The 21288-nt window shown below is 46.3% G+C and overlaps 1 protein-coding gene across 3 annotated transcripts in view; it reads left to right on the forward strand.

Annotated features, from left to right (window-relative positions):
* Positions 1-5783: 5783 nt before the first annotated feature.
* LOC120842300 (cytochrome P450 2J2-like) overlaps positions 5784-21288 on the forward strand; it is a 31200-nt gene continuing 15695 nt past the window's right edge. Inside the window, exons 1-6 of one of the 3 annotated variants that reach the window (XM_040213350.3) lie at positions 5784-6043; positions 11555-11781; positions 12444-12568; positions 14482-14588; positions 16743-17044; positions 17548-17660. In XM_040213350.3, the coding sequence (XP_040069284.2) occupies positions 5996-6043; positions 11555-11781; positions 12444-12568; positions 14482-14588; positions 16743-17044; positions 17548-17660 (922 nt within the window). In that variant the 5' untranslated portion in view covers positions 5784-5995. Of the gene's footprint in view, positions 6044-11554; positions 11782-12025; positions 12046-12443; positions 12569-14479; positions 14589-16742; positions 17045-17547; positions 17661-21288 lie in introns of those variants that run through there. The other 2 variants (XM_042289889.1, XM_042289890.1) reach the window with 2 other exon arrangements.

Below are 21288 nucleotides of genomic sequence, written 5' to 3' on the forward strand. Positions count from 1 at the left end.
ATAAGTCGTATTTTATCCTCGGGATCTGAGAATCAAGGCTTGGGTTATGGTTCACTCTCGGAGCAATGACCTCTCACCCGATTGGTCGAAAGTGCGTTGTGTGTAGGCGTTGTAGTTTGGTTCTTCTAGCCAATGGGACCAGGGTGTCGATCCTTGATTGGCTTGGACGGGTTCGAGCACGCTGACTGTTTTAGACCCTGGCCGGACAGGGAAATTTTTGAGTTTTGGAATGGGCTCGTGGGCGACCCTACTTACGTTCAGCTCCCGCGGTTCGCCGCGTTACCTGTCGTACGCGAAAGGGTCTTTGTCTTCGCGTTTACAAGGTAGTCGCCGTCCTTACCGTGCGCGGTAGGACCATCTGACTCCAAGGCGTCCCCTGCAGTCTGTAAGCCGTGCCCGGCAGTTTATTACAGCGCGAGATCTGTTTGCCTTTGTCTTTTATGTAACTGATTTTTTTTTTTATCAAAGTAAAGATTTGTTGTTCTCGTTAACCCAAGGAGTTGTCGATCGCCTCTGCACCACCACCGACGTATCCAGCCCTCCAGCAACTAGCTTCATCCACGATCCTTCGGTCCTCGACGGCAACTTCAAGGTGGTCCACCATCGAGGTCGGGGAAAACAACCTGCCTAACATCTACTACGGGGAATATTAGTAATGCGCATCGAAAAGCCGGACTTTTTTTTTTTCCAACATTTCTTAATTTGAGAACGGGTATGGTCACCCATCTTTTCACTTTTCCATTTACCCTCCCCCCCCCCCCCCCCCCCCCCCCCTTTACCGTCCTCCGGCTCGGATGACTCTAGTCAAGAGAACCGGGGTGTATAAATTTTTATGTAAATCAACAACGTTTCCACCACCATCAACATTATCATCATCAGAGCATTTAAGAGCATCTATCGAGGACCTAAGGTCCCGCGACCTTATTTATAAGTAAGATACAACGTTTTCAGAGCGTTAATTATCTTCAATTTCCGGAAGGTTTTTTAGAGGTTAATTTCTTCTGCACATTCGGTATTTCGTCGTGCCCATTTTCGGCGTCACACGAAAATTCGGTGTTTATCGGGGCACATGTTGACGAAAACATGTCATGGGCACGGGATATTTTAGGGGCATTTGAGCGTAGCTCAAATAGTTTGAAAACGTCCCGGTACCTATAAGAGAGGAAACAAAAATAAGGGGCGTGTTCCCTCTGCGCCCCCCCCCCCCCCAACCCACCCTCCCAAATAAAAAAAAAATGAAAATAAGCAGTCTCATGGACAGGCCAGTGTGGGTTGTGTCTGGATTGGCACATGAAGCTGTAGATGACGATTCTTTCCAGTAAGGCTTGGATTCTTCTCGTTCAATGACGGCTCTAGTTCGGTGTTTATCGGTTTTCCCCCAAGTGGGCTCGAAGCGGCTCCGGTGTAGTTAAAGTGTTTGAGGACATCGTTCGGATATCTCCGATAACGATACCCGATAACAATACGTTGCACGCCGAGAGGCGTCGGCGGACTGTCCGATATCGTTATCGGAGTCGGCGGAACGATCTACTAATGCCCTAGTTACACTAGCGTTCTTAACTGTCATTAAGCCAAGGAGAGTTGACTCAATCGCGATCGGTCGGAGTTACACGGCGGCACCAACTGTAATTGACTTGCTAACAACGATCATTGAGTTCAGCTGGGCTGGTCTACCTCAATTCCCTGGGTTCAGCCAGACTTGAGACCAGCTGAAAGAAAACTGTCCCAGCGAGCAGCTCACTAAAAAAACGCTGGGCCCATATCAGCCGTAACATCATCCCGCCACCCTCGCCCACAAGCTCCATTTCGACATCGTCAGCACCTCTCATTCATCTGTACACAATCTCATCACATCGTCATTAGATGCGGTGCAGTAGGACTCCATGGTATGGGCCACTTGCCTTTCTGCGGCGGCGCGGTTCTCCTGATCCAAAATAAATATTATTATTATTATTAATAATAAAAATTAACTGAGTAGGGTTCGCCCTGATGGAGCTAAAGATGGCGGAGTCCGCCGCATCGCCGCCCATGGCCAGCGCCAGCGAAACACTTACTATCGCGGAAGATTGGGGGATGTATCTAGAAAGTATCGTGCCACAAATATTGTCGGAAGAGGTATGATACAAGGCTAGAGCTTCCGCTACAACGATCACGGCACTTCGCGGAATCCAAATCTCGGCGAAATTTGATTTGATTTGTATTGGATTATATTGGCTCTTCCCTTTATATGGGTTGAGCTAACGTTGGGTGACCACTGTCCAGCGCCAGCGTTTCTTGACACAGCCTTTTTTGATACTGGGCCACCCCCTAACGACTGACAGTATCCTTTCCTTTGGAGCGACGTTCTTTGGATCCACAAGCAACGCCCTTTGCTCCCTCATACATGAATATATTACGAAAAAAAACAAACCCGGTTAACTTGCTAGAGCCTTCCAGTCTTGAACAAAATAGTCTTTCTAAATTAACAACTATATACGTCCCCTACTTTTCATGGACTCGTCGATCCTTGGCCAATCCCCTTCTTGGGAATGCGCCAACGCGTTCATAGCCCAATAACAAAAGCAACAACAAAAACAATGTCCGAGCTCCGTTCTAGCCAGAATTCATTCCTTAGACTTCTCTATTTTTCTGCCACCAGCCCTCGAGTCGTCGTTTTGTGCCCTCGAGGACCTCAGCCCCTTTTGCCGATAAGACTTTCAATCTGTCTCTGTTGCTTGTAATCCTGTGAAACGTACTGATTATCGTTTATTTAATCTAAATTGAAAGAAGGAAATTTTATTTTGTTTTAAACGTTTATAATTAATGAAAAGTGTTCATATAATTAATTCGCATCACTTTTTTGAAAAAAAGGTGATGTGACACTAGTTTTTATTTCGTTTTGGTTTCAACTGTGTCCCTTGACGCGCCTCTTAACTGGGGTTGTTAGACCTATGCACAATGTAACACCGGACTACATAGCTGAGCTGAATGAGATTTGGAAGTTGTTTACGATCTTTGGCTTAATCACAGTTGAGAGCGCTAGTGTTGCTAGGGTATAAAACTCCCTATTTCTCGGACTCAACCGAAAAATACCCAGAACACGGAACCCTATTCATAACTAGCATTTCGTGTTTTCGGGGAATTCCGGTAAACCCTGAAAAGTAACCACCGAATATGTTTTATCTAATTCGGGGAACAGCGTAGAACCCAGAATTGGAGCCTGGGATAAGAAAATCGCAAGCTTCGTTGAAATGAATCTTTGTCTGTGGCTTTATTCTGTGTTCATCTGGAACGCTGCCCCATGGAACTGTCCGCAAGGCTGTTTCCTTCTTCGAAAAACATGTCCACTGTACCGTTTTATTTGCTCACGAGTGCCTGGACGATTTCCCAACATTGGAGTCACGCGTGTGCTGCCTGGAGCGTGGGGAATCCCATGTCCGTGTACTGTTTTCTTCAACACAAGCACCACTGAAGGCCGATTGTTTGTCCCAGATCTCAAATTGACACCACAAACACCGATCTTCGAGGGGAGTGGAGGGAGGGAAGGGGGGGGGGGGAGGGGGGTGGGAGGGTGGAGGGGGAATAAAGTGATAAAAGACATCCCAAAATTCGAGAAAAAAAAGAGAAAACGTATTATTATTTATAGACATTTTTAAGGGCGAACTAGAACTACCCCGAAAACTTGGAAAAAAAAAGGCGTCAAAAACGGCCGGAGGCAGCTGAAAGGCCAGATGAGTTGGTTTTGTACGTTGAAGTCGCGCTTATACTGCTTATGCATCATACAAGAGACAGTCTGCGGCCATTGCTCTGAGGGGTGCTTTTTATATGAAGGTTTCGTGTCACTGGTTATACAAAGTCTGACTGCAGATGTTTTCGAAGCATGCATACCTACGAAGGAAACATCCTTACAACACGAGTGACACGTGTTCGCCGATAATTATGTCTCCATGCCTAGTGTACTCTATGGAATGCGTACGTTTTCAAGCACGGCCTGTAGATGGCGTTTCAGCTCTGCTCTATGGAACGCACAGTTATAAAACAAACGTCTAGATGGCGCTTTGAACGACGGAAGGCGAACTGAAGTGGGTGACGGGGGGGGGGGGGGGGGGGGTAGGTACCCCTCTCCGCGGGAGTTCCACAACTGAGGTAATCTAGTAACTTTTGGGCCGTGTTTTTTAGAGCGCAGCTCTTAGGGGCCCGTTTCCAGCCTGAGCGGCGTCGGCGTCGCCGTTGGCGTCGGCGTAACCGGGGGGGGGGTCACGTGACTCCCGAGGTCACGTGACCCCCTCGAGGTCACGTGACCCCTCCCAGGTCACGTGACCCCCCCTTCCCCCCCCGAGGTCACGTGACCCCCTCCCCCGAGATCACGTGACTCCTCCGGGGTCACGTGACTACCCGCAGGTGACGTGACCCCCCTCAGTACCCTTCCCTACTCCTCCTCAAGAGCTGCGCTCCAATTCGGCGTTACAGGGATTTGTACACGGCTTTCATTTTTTCCCCTAGTCTCAGCTGAGACGCTGTTTCTAGCAAGTCCGCCCTGGTTTGGAGCGCCCATTCGTTTGTTCTGCCGTTGAATATAGACGTGACGAAAACCTGACATGCGCCAGTTTTTCAGTCACCAAGGGTTATACCTTTTTACTCGAGCGATGCTAAAGGCCCGTTTACACACTTGCAACCGAGTACGACTGAGAGAGACGAGACCTGTTGAAACATCTTAAAATTTCTTAGGACAAAATAACACACTGGCACGCTGGCGCCATCTATGCTGTGACCTTGTAACTGCATTTCGGAAGATCAAAGGCTTTGCGGGATTTCCGCGATCAAATGTGCGGAATACTTATAAGAAAGGCTCGTGTGCAACGTTGATAAATGCTTTCCGAGCCAAGACAGAAAGGATAACGCGCAAGAGAAATAGAAAATATGCCCTACCACCAAGTTTACACTGCTACCCAATAGATGGCGCCAGTATGTCCTCTCGTCGTAAGGGATATTAAGAGGTTCCAAGGTACTCGGTTCTAAGAGGTCGCAAGTGTGTGAACTGGCTCTAAGACGGCTAAAGTTAGTCGATTCACATTTTTAGAGATCGTGACCTTTGCTAGGGTCTGTTTCGCGGCGCGTGGTTGGCCCTGAGATGCTCGCCTATTCAAACCCATGAATTGCCGAACTCTCCCAATATGCGGCTCCGCCACAATAGCTGCTGATGTGACATCAGCTCAAGCCATGTATCGAATGTGGTGCTCGGAGACATTCGGCGACTCTGGGTGCTACGTACTCTACACTGGAGCCACTGTATAAACCACGCTTCAAAGTGATGCCACTTCAGCCACCTTTTGGTGGTTTAAATTATTGTTGCCAGTTATGTCTCAAGATTTATCTGGATCGCAAGAATTTCTATTCTGTCCTCCAGAATTGTTAAAACGGTCTTCGATAGATGTACAAAAAATATATATATATAAACTGATCCTCTTAACGCCGTCTTTATAAGCGCAGGACTTCGCATTTTTGAATCTTAACGATGGCCAATTGTTCCGGCTTTGCACGAAGCATTAAAATGGCGGCATCCTCGGACATTTCGGGGAACGAAGTGCCAATACTCTAAGCGCGACCTATTTAGTGGCTCTACTCCACATAAGAGAACATCTTTCATATCATGCAGCCTCGGAAGGAGTTTTATCAGGCAGCCACAAAAATTTTATGTCTTTTCTTCCCCGCAAGATACGACGAAAGCGGCCCGTGCAAAACAATTGTTTTGACACATTGATTCGAGTGATAAAGTGTATATCTTATCCAGAAGAGTGAAGACACGGCTCTACAGGGGCAAATGGAAGTCCCTTTAATGTCAACGACTGGTTTGGTGATATCGTCAAAGCGCTGAGGACACTCGGAAGGAAGGAAGGACATTAACAGGACGTCGCAGCAAAGGGACTCGTTCGTGGTTTCAACAAAGCGGTTCTTCGATCCAACCAACCGCCGCCACAGACCGCCAAGGAGCTGTGTGATCCTATCCTTTTCTTTTATGGACGACGAGATGTACGAGTCCTATTCACCATCTTTTGTTTGGAAGGTGAGTATTCGTCTTTTATTCGTTCCTGTCTTGTCATTGCTGTGTTTATCGCTCTCAGACGTCTGTTTTCTCGAGAAATGCAGTTTTTAAAGCGACAGCTTTACGGGCGACACTTCGCAGAGATTTTTAACTTCGTCTCGAATCTTCGCCGGTACGGAAAGACCCTTCTGTAAGCTCTTGGCGCGAGGCCAGAGAAGTCGGGCTTTCCCGTTGGCCACGCCGGCATCTTACCAGTAGCGACGCGACGAAAAGAGACTCTTCCGTGGCGTCTGCTTGAAAAACTTGTTTTCAAACATTACTCGCGTTATGCGAGATCCCACTTTGGCAGCGTCCGGTTTCTACGCGTAATATTGGATGGTTTTAGAAACATTCACCGCGCTTACCCACCTACTTTACGGATCACCGAGCACTTGTGACGGCCGTCAGAGGCATCCACGACGCCAAGCACGATGACTATGAGCATTAACCACGTCGGCACCTCCGCCCTCCGGTACGTGACGACACCATTCCACCCGCATTGCGCGTCCGTGCTTCAGCTTTCTCTTTCGTTTCTTCGCACATTGTGGGCGAAAAAAACGACTCTTCTAGATTTAGGGTAGTTTGCTGTCTCACATCTACATCGTGTAAATGTAAGAGTAGACACTTAGTCTACATTGTCGAGAGAAGGGCAGGACATAAACTACTTTTAGCTAATGAATATTGAAAAAAAAAAGTGAAAGCCGTTTACAACTCCCTGTAACGCTGAATTAGAGCGCAGCTCTTGAGGAGGAGGAGGGACGGGTACAGAGGGGGGGAGGAGGGGTCAGGTGACCCTGGGGGTGTCATGTGACCTCGGGGGGGGGGGGGGGGGTCACGTGACCTCGCGGTTACGCGGACGCCGCTCAAGCTGGAAACGGGCCCCTAAGAGCTGCGCTCTAAAAAACACACACGCGCAAAGAGTTGATTGTTACTACGTCAAAATACCACACGCTCAGAAAAAAAACTAAATACTGTGTATACTAAACGAAAAGCAGTACAATTTTTTTTTTAAGTTTTACCGCAGCCAACGCTGTATTCCGATGATGTCAATTCTAACACTGCCAAAAATGCATCGCCATGGCGCTAGCCGGCCTTGTTTGAAACTCTTGATGGAAAAATTAGGCCCGTTTCCGGTAGCCGGCGTCATTCACCTCTATGTATTCGTGGAGGTCGTCGGCCATCCTTTTTCCCATTTAAAAGATTCGAAAATCAATTTTAAAGCTTGAATAAGAAAATGGCAAACTCTGAAACTTTGCATCTTGACTGGGCCGCTAGCTTTACATTTTGACGTATAGACGGACTGTTCGGGGATTCGCTCTTTATTTTTGCAACAAAAACAAACTCTTTTTTTTTTATTTCGGGTGCACCCTGTTCCGCGTTTTTCCGAATGCGTCGCATATTCGCAAAAATTCGCTCGAAATTGAAAAAAAAAAAAAAATGTTTGCTCGGTTTTAAGGTAGCGACAATCAAGTTATTCTTTTTCTTTTTAATATCCAGCTTGTTTAAAGCAGTTTGTGTGCTATATATACTCCGTTCAAAATAGTTTGTCTGCGCAGTAAAAACATTTGGTTCGTTTCCCAAGCTGAGTGTTGGCTGCGCATAACGTAATGATAGCAAGTAGAATTGCTTCTTCCGAAAAGACGAGCCAAGTCAATTGAGACGTATGTGTTTGTCCCTTGCCTCCTTTGTCGTCCGTTCGCCTCCGCTTAGAATCATGTCAGGTCCTTGAGCAAATCTACTTCGCCGCTAGTATTATCAGCTGTCATGTTTACGTGCTTTGGAAAGAAACCTTCGTTTGACAAGATAAACTCCAATCACGCGAAAGGAGTATCGTTCGGCGCCACAAATGACGAACTTGTGTATCCGCAATAAAACATAATTTATCGAATCATGTTTGCAAAAAGGCGGTTTAACCGTAGCAATCAGCCTTTCGCTGCCAGACAGTATTCACAAAATTTCTTCAAATATTCTTAACGTGTCTGGGATTATTGAAAGCAAACACATTCGGCAAAAATCTGTCTGGTTGGGTGAGAATTAAAGACAAAAACACATATGACTCCAACTAAATCTTGAAAGGAAACCCGACGTTTCGAAGTCAGCTAGGTTTCTCTTTCAGGGGTGATTGAAAGCATGAGGAGCAGCAACAGCTCCGAACCTCGTCATCTTCGACATTAAAAATAAATAAATAAGACATATAAATACTTTTTCTTTATGGAGAGTGTCATCTCTTCAGCTTTTTGTCAGGTCATACAGGCCATGTGCGTACTACACGGAGGGCAACTTCCCCGGGGACATGTTTATGTTACCTGGCGTGTGTTGCATTTGCCATGCATACAAGAAAAGCCTTCTTCGGACATTTGGCTCTGCGTCAATCTCGTGCGGGTTGGCGAAGTCGATGCGACCTTCTAGGGGTATCGCACTGTTCGCCGATGGCTGTGCGTGCACGTTCCAACTTCTGCAGGTCGTTCTTCTGTTGGCGGATTCGCTCGGGCAAGTTCTTCCACTCGCCGATGTAGTTTACGACTCTGCGCAATAAATCGTGCGACCCACGCCTTGTGCTTTTTATTTTGGCAGACGACCTTTGGGTCTTGACATGATTGTTTTCAGTGTAGAGACGGCGCTTGTGGGCCACCGGAATTCCTTCTTTCCCCAGTACTTATCCTAACGCTCTCCTGGTTCCCTTTGTGTAAAGGACACTAATGCGCTCGACTCGATGGGGCCGCCTTTCTTCTAGTGACTTTTAGTTTAGCCTGCCGAGAACTTGGCGTCGGACGATGTGTCGGGCGATGCCGTTGGATTCAAAATCGAGGTAAGGTCCCGCTTGTGCAAACTTTGGAAGTAATCTGTTACAAGTAACGGATTACTTGTAATCTATTACCTTTAAGTGATTTTGTAATTGCCGCGTTACTTTTTGTGACAATAATTTGCGATGTCATTTCGGTACAAAATATTGGTAACGGATTACTTTAATCACGCGTTACATTAAAAACAAATATGAGCATAATGCAGAAGCTGGAGCACTCCGAGTGTGCGAACACCCGCTGCACCAAAGCTTAGAAACGAGCGCTAGCGCCCAGGCATTTTTCAGTACTGCATGCAACTATACTTCGTTCATGCATAAGCTGTGCTTGCGTTCGAAAGGTCAATTTCAAAAGGGAACTTTCATAGATGGGTTCCTTGCCTGTGAATATCCTAGCGGAGGTAGACACTGTTACTGAGCATGCGCACAGCCAGCTCTGTCGACAGAACTCCAAGGATGATTTCCGGTTGCCGCAAGGTACTGGCATGACGGAAGAGATTGCTGCTTTCCCCGCATTTTCACCTTGCAGGTGAACTGAATGCACGGACGTTCTTTCTCTTACATTAAATATTTTATTTTTTATTAGGACTACCATATAACGCTTGCGTATGAAAAATAGAAAGCAATGTTGCGGCACATTTTTGAAAACTTCAATATTGTGTATTTCTTTCTTGAAAAATGTTCGAGAAAAGTAACACGAAAGTAATTTGTAACGTAACGAGTAAGTAATCCGTATCCGTTACTTTCCAGCGGAAGTAATTTTTATCGGCACTCCATTACATTTGATGCTGTCTAATTTGTAATTGTAATCCATTGCATTTTTTTTTAAGAAACAGGCACAACTTTGGGTATGTTTTGGTTTTCTGTTCACCGTAAACTTCAGATCGTCCCATCATCGCCTTTTCACCAGCACATCGAGGAACAGCAAGGTGCCGTCCGTCTCGCATTCCAGGGTTAACTGAAACGCCGGCTCGATGGAGTTGATGCGTGCTAGAAAATTATTAACGTCTGATTTCTTGGAAACGTACCAACAATCATCCACATAGCGCATGATAAATTGGGGCTGTTGGGGAAAGACTTTAGCACTCTCTGTTTCATTGTTTCCATAGTGAGGTTCGCCATCGCGACCGAGATAGATGCGCACAATAGAGTGCCACTGACATGCCTGAAAAAGCTCAGACTTTAAAGTGAAGTATGTGCACGGGATGGAGACAGAGTCATAACTTTGAGAAGGCCTGTCTTGGAGTCATGGCAAATCCGGAACACGCCAGGAAAAACAAACGGGTCCCTCGGCGCCCTGCCCGCTTTGTACGTGGATGACGTCCTTGACCTGACGAGAAAGCTGAAAAGATGCCTGTCTCCATAGAAACGAAATTAATTTTTATAAATGTTTTTTGTATTTTACTTTTTGAAGGTAACGACGTTAGGAGCTGCTGCTGCTCCTCATGCTCTCAGTCAACCTGGAAAAAACAAAAAAACAGCTTGTTTTGAAACCTATGTTTTCCTTTCGAGATATGGTTGGAGCAACATTTTTTGCTTTAATACCAAATTTTATATTGGAATATTCATATACTTTCTGTTGAAAAGAAAAATATACGCCAATTCAGGGGTATTCGATGAGACCCTGGAAATTTCGGAGAGCAGGTTAATTAAAGAGTAGAATGCATTTTAAACGAACTCCCAAATCCCAGAAATTGAATCGTCCGTCCGTCTGTCCGTTCGTTCGTCCGTGCAATTCCCCGCTAAATTTAGCGGGGAGACTGGTGCCACGTGAAGTCAAGTCACCTTACACCAACTTTTAAGATAGTGATTTTGTGTCACGTGACAACGGCTGCCTCGTATCAAATCTCGTGGCACCCCGACTTGACGCCGTGGTGTAAACTTGCCCGCAAACATCAGTGGGGAAATTGAAGTACCGGAACCTGCCATCACGTGATATGAAATCACGTGACGCCGAGCGTCACGTCACGTGACAACGTCGCCTAATCTCAGGTCTCGTGACTTCAATTTTCCAGCTGAATTTTGTGAGAAATAGGGGCAAGGTAGCGTCATAGTGTCGCGAGATACCATAAGACACCAGTTAAGACTGTGACGTCAATTTCTCGGGTAAATTTTGCGGCGAAGTTGACGCCAGGTATCTTGACGTCATGTGACGTCAGATCACGTCACACGGTGACGTTACGCCATGTGACCTCAAATCAAGTGACGTAGGTTTCGTGAAAACATGACACCTAGGCATCCAGTCCTTGTCTCGCGTGAGGCCACGTCACGGAACGTTATGTACCGCGCTAAATGTAGCATAGATATTTATAAACAACATGTGCTTCAGAGAAAATATCGTAAGGGTGCAGGCGAGCTCGTGAATGTTAACCTTGCTTGGTAAGCTCAAACTGCGATAGAGAAGAAACATGAAAACGCAGAAGAAAGAGAAAATAGACAGGACGGCGTCCCCTGTATAAATTTTCTGCCTATTCTACGTTTCGATGTTTCTTTTCTACTCCAGTTTTAGGTTAATCCAACATTTTTAACATGTGCTTCACTCCCAAACAAGTTCGTCACGATCGCGTCTTGAATACTTCTTTTTATGCAGTGCAGAAATTCAAAGGCATAGGTTGGGGGTAATTTCTTTTTTCATCTGTGTATCCGGCATCCTAATACTTAGCGCTTTCGTGGTTCTTCTTTTTTTATTGAAGGTCTTTCGCGAAGATTATTTCTATGTGGCAAAAGACATCGTTCTTGGCCTGGTGATAACGCTGGTCATCGGAGCGCTGTGCCTCAAAAAGGGGAAGGCGAGGATTCAGGACAGGCCGCTACCTCCGAGGCCGACTGGTGTCCCTGTCCTAGGTTACCTGCCATTTCTCGGATCCAGTCCCCAGGTTACCTACAAGAAACTCGCGGCAAAATACGGACCCATCATCAGGTCAGACTCACTCCCGTGTTCGCAAACGTGCTTTCTCTTTGTAGAGTCTGCGCTGTCGCAGGATTCACTGCTATTTATTTGCGTGCGGCACGCTTGAAGTGGCCTACACGAACGTACAGCCAGAAATTGGTCTGCAATGCCGCTGCCACACTTCCGATACGTCATGCAAAAGACGGTCTGCCAACTCCATCTGAGGTCACATGACGTGACGTCACCTGTTTCTTCCTTGTACGAAGGTCTTGCCACATTGGTTGGTCGTACAAGGTTTGTCTGCAGACTTGTTTGAAGCACATAAATGTATGAAGCAAATATGCTTTGACCACGCTCACGGCGCATCTGCAGAGAATCGACCGTTTTTAAAACTCCATCAACGAACCTTGACGGTCGTCATTTGTGTGTGTGCAAGGAACAACCTCAAGAAACCACAAGCAGGGAACCAAAAACCAGTCATATCACAATAGATTATTCTCAAAAGTGAGCGCCATTTTAAAAGTCGCTACATGGAAAATGGTGGTTCATATTCGATGTATTGTAAAGATTGAGTCGCATACTGACTCCGGTAGATAACACTATTCACGCGTTCTAGTGATATGAAGTGAATGAAACAATGAAATAAAATCTTGCTCCAGATATGAAAATAACCTCCATCTATGTTGTTACAGAGTCAAACTAGGATCGGAAGATGTCGTTGTGCTAAATGACCTGGACTCGATCAAAGAAGGATTGAACAAAGACGAGTTCTTGGCACGTCCTACAAATTTTCTGTTGAAACGCGTCGGAATTGATGGTGAGTTCGTTGGACGTAATCGAAGTGTTCATGACGTGTTGCCATTCTTGTTTCGTCTTGAATATGTTAACCTTTGCTCAAAGGCGTTATTGGTTTTGTTCAAGTCGTAAGCTGTGTCGAAGGCGATACCGGGAAGAAAAGAAAGAAATACGATACTTGTCACTTGCAAATAAAAGTAACGGACATCCGACCAACGTTACATAAAAAAATAAAAGGAACGCGTTACAGTTACTGTTACCGTTAAGAAGTAACGCACGTTAATTTGCGAGATATTTTAATCATGAATTAACACATTTTCCTCTCTGATGTTAGAGGTATGCATAAGCGTCACATTTCAAGAAACATTATGTCCATTCAGAAATTGAACATACCTACCTTATCTTTTTATGCTTCCACCTTAATACTCACGAGCAAAAACGCAAAAAATATGAAAGACGTTTACAAGTCTCTGTAGTGCGAAATTACAGCGCAGTTCTTGAGGTGGAGGAGGGGAGGGTGGGGAGAGGAGGGTCCGTACCGTCCCCTCCTCCTCTCCTCCTCCTTTCCTCCTTCCCTCCTTCTTCTCCTCCTCTTCTCTTCTCTCCTCCTCCTTCTCCTCCTTTCCTCCTCCTCCTCCGTACCCTCCCCTCCGCCTCCTGCATACCCTCCCCTCCTCCCACAGTTTTCCCGCTAAATTTAGCTGAAAAATTGACGCCACGTGTCCTCAGAACCAATTCAGTTTCCCCGCTAGGGAATAGAGCGATCTCACCAACCAGTTTGACTACGCCGCCACTGCCGCAATGCATTGAGTGTGTAGAGTGCGCGTGTAGAGCACGAGATGGCGCGAGCCCTCGCATGCACTGCCGTCTCCCTCCTGCGAACTAAAGTTATGGCGGCGACACGCGTGCGCCGAGCACCTAATGAGATCGGTCTATTGAAAATATGTTGAGGACATGGGACGTCAACGTACCCCCTTAAATTTAGAAGGAAAATTGTGATCACGCTCCTGCACATCACGAAATTCCCCGCTAATTTTAGCAGGCAATTGAATCGGCGTTGAGGTCACGTGACGTCAAATTTCCCCGCTAAATATAGCGCGGTGACGCCGGCACCGACGGCGACGTCGATGTCGCGAAACACGGAAACGGGCACCTAAGAGGTGCGCTCTAAAATGCAAGAGACGCGAAATTTGTGTGATTTGGCGCCTGAAAACACGAAAAAAATTGAAGTGTAATCTAACTCTTGAGAAGAATGTGTAACAAGTAACGCAACTACGTGACACTTACTCGAAATAAGTAAGGTAAGTACGTTGCCCATTACTATTCTGAAAATGTAACCAGTACATTACTACGTTACCGGAAAAAGTAACGCGCTTCCGGTAACGCCGTTACTTGTAACGCGTTGCCGCCGACACTGGCCATAAGACAATAAGACCCATTGAATGCCCGCGGCAGCTCGTTCAAAACGCATGATTCTCTGATCAACACGTAGTGAGACAGCAAACAGCCAGACATTCCGTAGATCTCTCTTAGTTTCTTGCTAATTGTTTGAGCCCATTTATCGAGAGAAGTTAATGTAAAGTTCATGTTAGGTCGTCTTAATGAAACTATGAGCGGGGCTTGAGTACGGGAATATCAGAGGCACCTTAATTTCGGCCTTGAAGTGCATTTCTTGTCTATGCGCCGAGTTTAGTAGTGTAGTCAATGAAGGTGATGAAAATCACACATTGATAAATGTGGTGTGCTTTTTCCAAGGCTTAAGAGAGTTTGCTGACAATAATAATGCGAGGGAACGACTTGTTACGCTCCACCATTCGGCTGAGTTAACCTTGAAAGTGCGAGATTAAGCTGAACTTCTTTTGAGTGCAGCGAGCCTTGAAAACATTTGCCCTGAGAACTCTACAAGTCTGAAAATAAATATAAAACAACTTACAGGAATTGCAACAATGAATGGACAAGCATGGGTTGACAACCGCAAGTTCTGCATTACCGTGTTAAAAGAACTTGGATACGGAAAGAAGAGCATGGAAGAACATATAAAGGTGCAGTATCTTTTGATATATGAAATAAAACAAAATTTAATCAACACCATTTTTAATACACTTTTATTCTGAGGGACCGTGTTGCCGAGTTTTCTTATTTTGCACTTTGAAGCTAACTATCGCTCTGGATTGCCTTTCCTGTGCTATGATGCGGTACTCTAAAATAAGTTTGAAGGGTCAAGGTCTCTTTTGGAAAACAGTTGGATTCTCCCACACGCTTCGCAAAAAACAATGACGTACTTCTCAATTCTCTTAGAAAATATTGAGGAGGACACCACTATCTCAGAAAATCCTGGTGTGTCTAGGAAAGCTTTTTGGTAGCGTGATATTGTCACGAATGACAATTGATGAGGCGACAAAAAGTGACACAAACTAAACGTTTATTTGGGCGAACTTGTGCCCAAAACAAGAATAGAGAAAGATTAGCGTCGCAGGAGTCGATAAGCGTGACAGCAGAATCGAGTGCTGGGGCGAGACTGACTTTGCCTCGCCACGAGAAACCCCTTATGTTCACGCGTGAGCTTCTGGAAGAATCGGCGTAGAATTTTCGACGCGTAGAATATTCGGACCCAGAATAAACGACAATGTCCTCGAATTCACCAGAACGCGACATTTACCGAAATAACAAGACGCGTCCGATCCCAGGCGTCAAACATCGAGCCCTTTGCGTAGGAGCCAAGGACAATAACCATTCGGCCATGGCTCAGCTTGTTTGCAGAGGCGTGTGGCAATATAGCTTTGTAGATTTGGCAAGCACTTTGCATTACTATGTAGCCTCCAAATCACTTCTTTGAGTCTGTTTTTACCCCGCGATGGCAAAGTGCATTGGCTAGAGCACTCTGGCTTAAAGCAGGAGCTTCGCAGCTCTCAGAGACCACAGCAAATATTCTCTTTGACAAGAGGGTGCGAAAAAATGACACGGTGTCAGTAGGAGCTTAGCTTTGCTAAAAATCAATTTTCCCTGAGTCTACTATCTGGTTTGAATTAAATTCGAACAGTGGCCGAACTGGCAGCACAACACCGGCGCAGAGTGGAAGCTTGGGTTGGGATGGGCGAGGTTCAAACACATCGGAGTACAACGCACACCCTTGCTGCGCCTTATTCTCAATCTCACAGTTTTGTCAGTTTCTAGTGGCTTCCAAGAGCCGCAGCAATGGTAGACGGCCGCGGGCTCCAGTGTTCAAATTTCATTCCAAAACGATAGTACACGTCGTATCACTCTAAATGTAAAATTGCTTTTAAAACAATTGCATTGTTCAATCTTAAACAAACATTTTGCGTAACTTGTTGCGACTTGAGATGTTTCAAGCTTTGAAGTACCTGCATAAACAGAAAGCTGCTTACGAACTGTTTATGAGTATAATGGCTGATGAAGCGCAATAACACAGAATTAACAAAATACGAGCTGACATGACACAAAACGTTGTTACTCCACCGCAGGTCACTTCTGCTCAACAATACAGCCAATCACGGTGACTAAAATTGCAATGTTGAATCGCGTTTTTTTTTTGCGCTTCCTTTTATCGGTTGGAGCAGGCGATGACGCACGTTCAGCACGCAGCGAAACGTCTGTCGTTTCTCCCGCAGAAAACAGGAGAGGAGGAGGGAGTAGGGGGTAGGAGGGCTTAAGACAAAAGCCAACCAATCTGAGTGACACGTTTCTAGGGAAGATAAAGTACGCTGCCGTGGAGAGGATGATGTTGAAGCACAACTAGGCAGAAGGCGAAGTACGGCCACCTCAAACGGTGGGGCTGTTTTGTCTTCAAATTTAGCTCTAAGAACAACAAACGAAGCAGCTTTTTTTTTTTCACAGCGTTTGACTGACACTTTTGTTAAGTCATTGAAACACTCGAAAGTTGACCTAACACTCACTGTAAATCTTCTCCCGGTGCTCCACTGAGAAAGGTGACATAAAACTCAAGTTCTCGGGTGTTGAATTGTTTAAATACCGAACTGTGTGGACAACACGCAACAAGCACCAGTATTCACCGAAGTTTCCAAAAGAGAGAGAAAAAAAAACGTGTTGACCAAATAGGGCGTAATTTGTAATTATATCGCGTGGTACTTTTATCTTTACGGTTGGGTTGGCTAAATACGTTATGTGTTTTAAAACTCAGTTACATTGACCGGTCTTTTGCTTTTTGGCGACAACAGGAGGAGATTTCCCAATTCTGCAATGTCCTGAAATCGTGGAATGGCACACCGGGAAAAATGGAAACTTTGATTGCGTCGAGTGTCTCCAACAACATTGCTGCACTTATATTTGGAGAACGTTTCAGCTACGATGATCCGAGGCGCAAGTTCCTCGACAAAGGAGCAAGTACAGTTTCGCGGAATGCTAGCTTGACATCAACCTTGGAATTCTTGCCCGCCTTGCGCAAGCTTCTCTCCTACCTTCCATCGTCCAAATCCAGTATCGTCCGTGCGCAGGCGGACGGTATGCTTGAGTTTATCAGGCGAGTATATATCTGTCACACGCTCGTAGCCCAGGAAAGAAATGACGAGTGAATAGCCTGTGAACGCGTGCGTGGCCTCCGATACTTCTAAGAGGAGGGCTTGTGCGCATGCACACAACGTGCTCCACAGCTTCGGGGACAAAGGTGACAGCGCCCAGAGGGCGGGTTTGGGACGGTCCCCAGGTAGCACTCTTTTTCTGCCCAGGCTTGGGCCAGATTGGCATGAGCTAGAGCCAACTTGGCTCAAGCTTGTCCTAAGCTTGCGCCACACTGGCCCAAGTATGAGCAGGAGAAGTGTGCAGCTAGGGTCTATAAGATCCTCGGACAAAACGAAACCACAGAGTTTATTTCATGTACACTGCTTATTCTAACAAATTCAGGCCGAGACAGTATGAGAACATCCTCGTCGTTTCTGCATTTACTTTTACATTTCTAAATTTTGTCCAGATTAGTATCACCGTGAATTATCAAGTAAAATAAGGCACCCTAACTCTTGCTTACAGAAAAGAGGCCGACCAACGTTCGAAGACGCTAAATCCAGGCGTGAATAGGGACTTCATCGATGCTTACCTCAAGAAGATAAACGAGTGTAACGGAGACAACTCAAGCTTCAATTGTGAGTGCAGTCTTACTTGTCTTATTGTCACGGACAGCTTAAAGGGCCACCAAAACGAAAAAAAAAGTTTTTTTTTAAAGCAATTTTGTTGGGACAGGCGTCAAAAAATATATTTTACGCGAAAAAAATATTTAGAGCAATATTGACGTCGCGGAATTTTCGTGGCTAGTCACCTCCTTTCCTCTTGTTTTCTGTGTCGGCATTTCGGGCCCGTGGAGGGGAGATGGATCGGCTTGGCCATCACGTTGAGGTGGAGTGAGTATATGACCTACTCGTTGAGGTGGAAGGAGTGTGTGACCATTTCGTGACGTCATGGACTTTTTGCGAAGAATTTTTTTATAAATCTCGCGCCGTCAGTATTGCTCTAAATTGTCTTTGCGTAAAATTTATTTCTCGACAAGAAAGACTGCTTAAAAAAGGTTTTTTTTCTTTTTTTGTGGCCTTTTAAAAAACGCTGGACGTTGCGAATCCTAGAGATCTTATTGTCGCTGCCCAGCCGATAAAGTTGAGGCTCGGTCAATAGAAACGCCGAAAAACGAATCGCGAATCAAAAAAATTAAAGGAGGACGCTTCAGCTCCGCCTTTAAGATTCGAACGCTAGCAGCTAAATATAAACCCCAGTTCATTCCCAACCCGTGAAAGCGTGTCTGCGTGGGCTGGAGACACCGAGAAAATTGGAGGTTCGAAAAGTTCTGATCTCCCAAGGAACGTTTTTAACGGCCTCCCATGGACGCGGATCATCGTCTTTTCCCTCAAACTGTGAAAACAAAGTTATTCTGCCACCGCTGATCACACAAAACGCTGCGCTAAAATCATTGTTTTTACCCTCTGACATCCGAGGACGACCCTCCCGGATCGAGCACTTCAGAAAGGAACTCGGAAGGTGCGATGTCTTGAAGGAAATCGCAGCCTTTGGGTCCTACCGGATGAGCCACGTATGGATGCTGACCCTTCCATTTGCAGCGACAAAACAGCGGGTGATGGGGAGCCAAGCAACTCAAGCTAAAGAGCCTGAAGTGTTTGGTGCTCGACCCTAACCGTACTGAAGTGCGCCTCAGACTTCACCCCGTGCCCTTCCATGTACCCAACGAGGTCGTACGTAAGGTCTTTGAGCCCTACGGAAACGTGTCTGAACTTGCAAGGAAAACATGCATGCATGCTGAAGATTTCGAAGGTTTGAGGTCGACAACCAGTTTAACCCGAATGGAACTGAAGACAGGGGTAAATATCAAAAAAGTACAGTCTCCGGCAATATGAAAGACCCACTGGGAGCGCGTGGCCGAGGCGGTGGCTGGCGGGGGCGCTGCGAGCGCTCCGGGCAATTCCATTCTGCTTCGAGGGGAGGACGCTCACTCGGGGCTCAGCACAAACTGATAAGCGCGTTGCGTTTTAGCCGAGCCTCGAGCGAGCGTCCTCCCCTCGAAGCACAATGGAACTGCCCGGAGCGCTCGCAGCGCCCCCGCCAGCCACCGCATCGGCCACGCGCTCCCAGTGGGTCTTTCATATTGCCGGAGACTGTACTTCACCAGGTGAAGATATTTGTCGAAACAACGCTGATCATCATCACAGGTCGTGCACCGCTCTGTTTACGCAGTAAACACACAGGACACATAAGACGGGAGTGTTGATTTCTGAAATGTCCGAAGTGTTTCAGATTCGTACATAGTGGTAACGTATGTGTTAGAACGTACGCCAGAGTCTCAGAGGCAATCATTGCAGACGAAGATCCAAATGAACATATTATGGACGCCACTGAGGCAGAAGATGCGTTGCATGTTACACTTACCACGGAAACCGAGGCGGCGGAAGTATCAACAGCGGAGTAAACCGTCCGAGGCTCCCAAAATAATGAGAGTCGGCTGGAGGTGAACAGAAACACTTTTTGTGAGAAAGACCATCAGGAAGCAGCACAGAAGATTGCAGTCGGAATTGAAGGGAAAATGAACATTGACCGTCAAGACATTCAGTGTACTCTTGAGCAAGCATCACCAGGTACAGAAGAAGAAGATGACGATTCGTATCCTTGGATGCAAGTCATAAAGCGAGGGCTATAGCGCTCCTTATGTTGCACTTTTTAAACAGAGCGACGTTGTGGGGACCTGAAGTAAAACGGCTTTTGCTTGGTGTGAGGTTGATACGATGAATATCAGAAATATTATATCCAAATATATAAAAATATTTAGAAAGAAATCTGAAGATTCTTCGCTGAATATCAACCAGACTTCGAATGGCCGAGCCTGCTAAAGACCTTTTTCTAAAAAAAGAGAGTTTTCGAATGAAGTACGTGAAATATTTCAACTGGCCGGATTTTCAAAATGCGACTCTAGTAAAAAATCTTATATGTGTGGGAAGTCCAATAGGCACCTGTGATTGGATGAGTTCATGTGGGAGCATGCAACCTTATATTGTCCCTGCATACCTTATAGGGGCCCTTAGGGGCATATAGTATTATAACGGTAGTTATAAGAAACGAATAAGAAGTTTCTTATATCTTCTTATGTTATATTGTAGTGTTCTTGTGGGTTTTTATAGGGTTTTTGCGAGCTCTTGTGTGATCTTGTTTAGTCATATGCCTTTGTTGGACCGGGACGTTTCTTGTGTATACAGGATTTTTATTAAGGGACAGCGATTAGAAAATCAGCTTAGAATTCCCAATTAGACTCAACATTAAAGTGTTGTAAGTAGAATTAATAGTCAAGGGAAATTGTAAATAGAACCATTGGCTGTGCTGAAATGTCTTCACCATGCAATACCGAAAACGAAAAAGTCTCTGCGTAGCCTGGTGGGTAGGGCGGATTCTGCATCTGGCGTTCGGACCGCTCGGACGCAGAATGGCTGGCTCCCACGGAGCAGTGATAACGGCCAACTCGGGCCGCGGTTTATCTGTTATTTCTTTGACGGACGATAATCGTGTTGTTCTCCCACCCCTGCCAGCAGAAATGTTTGCTGTGAACACCGTCTTTCTTCATTGCGACGTGACCGGTCGCCCTTACCGGGTAGACCACTTCAGGGCCGAACTGGAACGCCTTCGCGTGATGAAGGAGATAGCGGCGATTGGCGCCTACCAAATGAACCACCTGTGGATGCTGACAATTCACACCGCAAGAGCCAAACAGAGGTTAGTGGAAGCACGAGAACTCTCTGTGAAAGAGAAGAAGTGCTTAGTGCTTGACCCGGACAACTCCGAAGTACGGTTAAAAGTGCACTGGGTGCCATTCCACGTTCCGGACGAGGCTCTCTTCTGAGCTTTTGGGCGGTACGGGAAGGTTCAGGAGGTCACTCGCGAAACCTGGAGGACGGAAGGCTTTCAGAGCATACAGTCGTCCACGAGGACGATGCGCCTTAGCCTGAAGCAGGGCGTCAGTATTGATAGCCTGCCTCACCAGCTCAAAGTCTGCGGCAGAGGTGTCCTGGTCGTGGTTCCCGGACGCGCACCGCTGTGTTTGCGGTGCAAATCGAGAGGACACATCCGGAAGCATTGCAGGGCACCCTGGTGTCAGCAGTGCCGCAGGGTTAGGCATGCACTTGAAGACTGCGTGCGTACGTACGCCACCGTCAACGGGGATCATTCAACGGATGATGTGCAAGACCTCGAGATGGACGGGGAGGAAGCAGAGGATACGACACA

Source organism: Ixodes scapularis, unplaced genomic scaffold (assembly GCF_016920785.2).
Source record: "Ixodes scapularis isolate PalLabHiFi unplaced genomic scaffold, ASM1692078v2 PGA_scaffold13__105_contigs__length_92229423, whole genome shotgun sequence".
NCBI lineage: Eukaryota > Metazoa > Arthropoda > Arachnida > Ixodida > Ixodidae > Ixodes > Ixodes scapularis.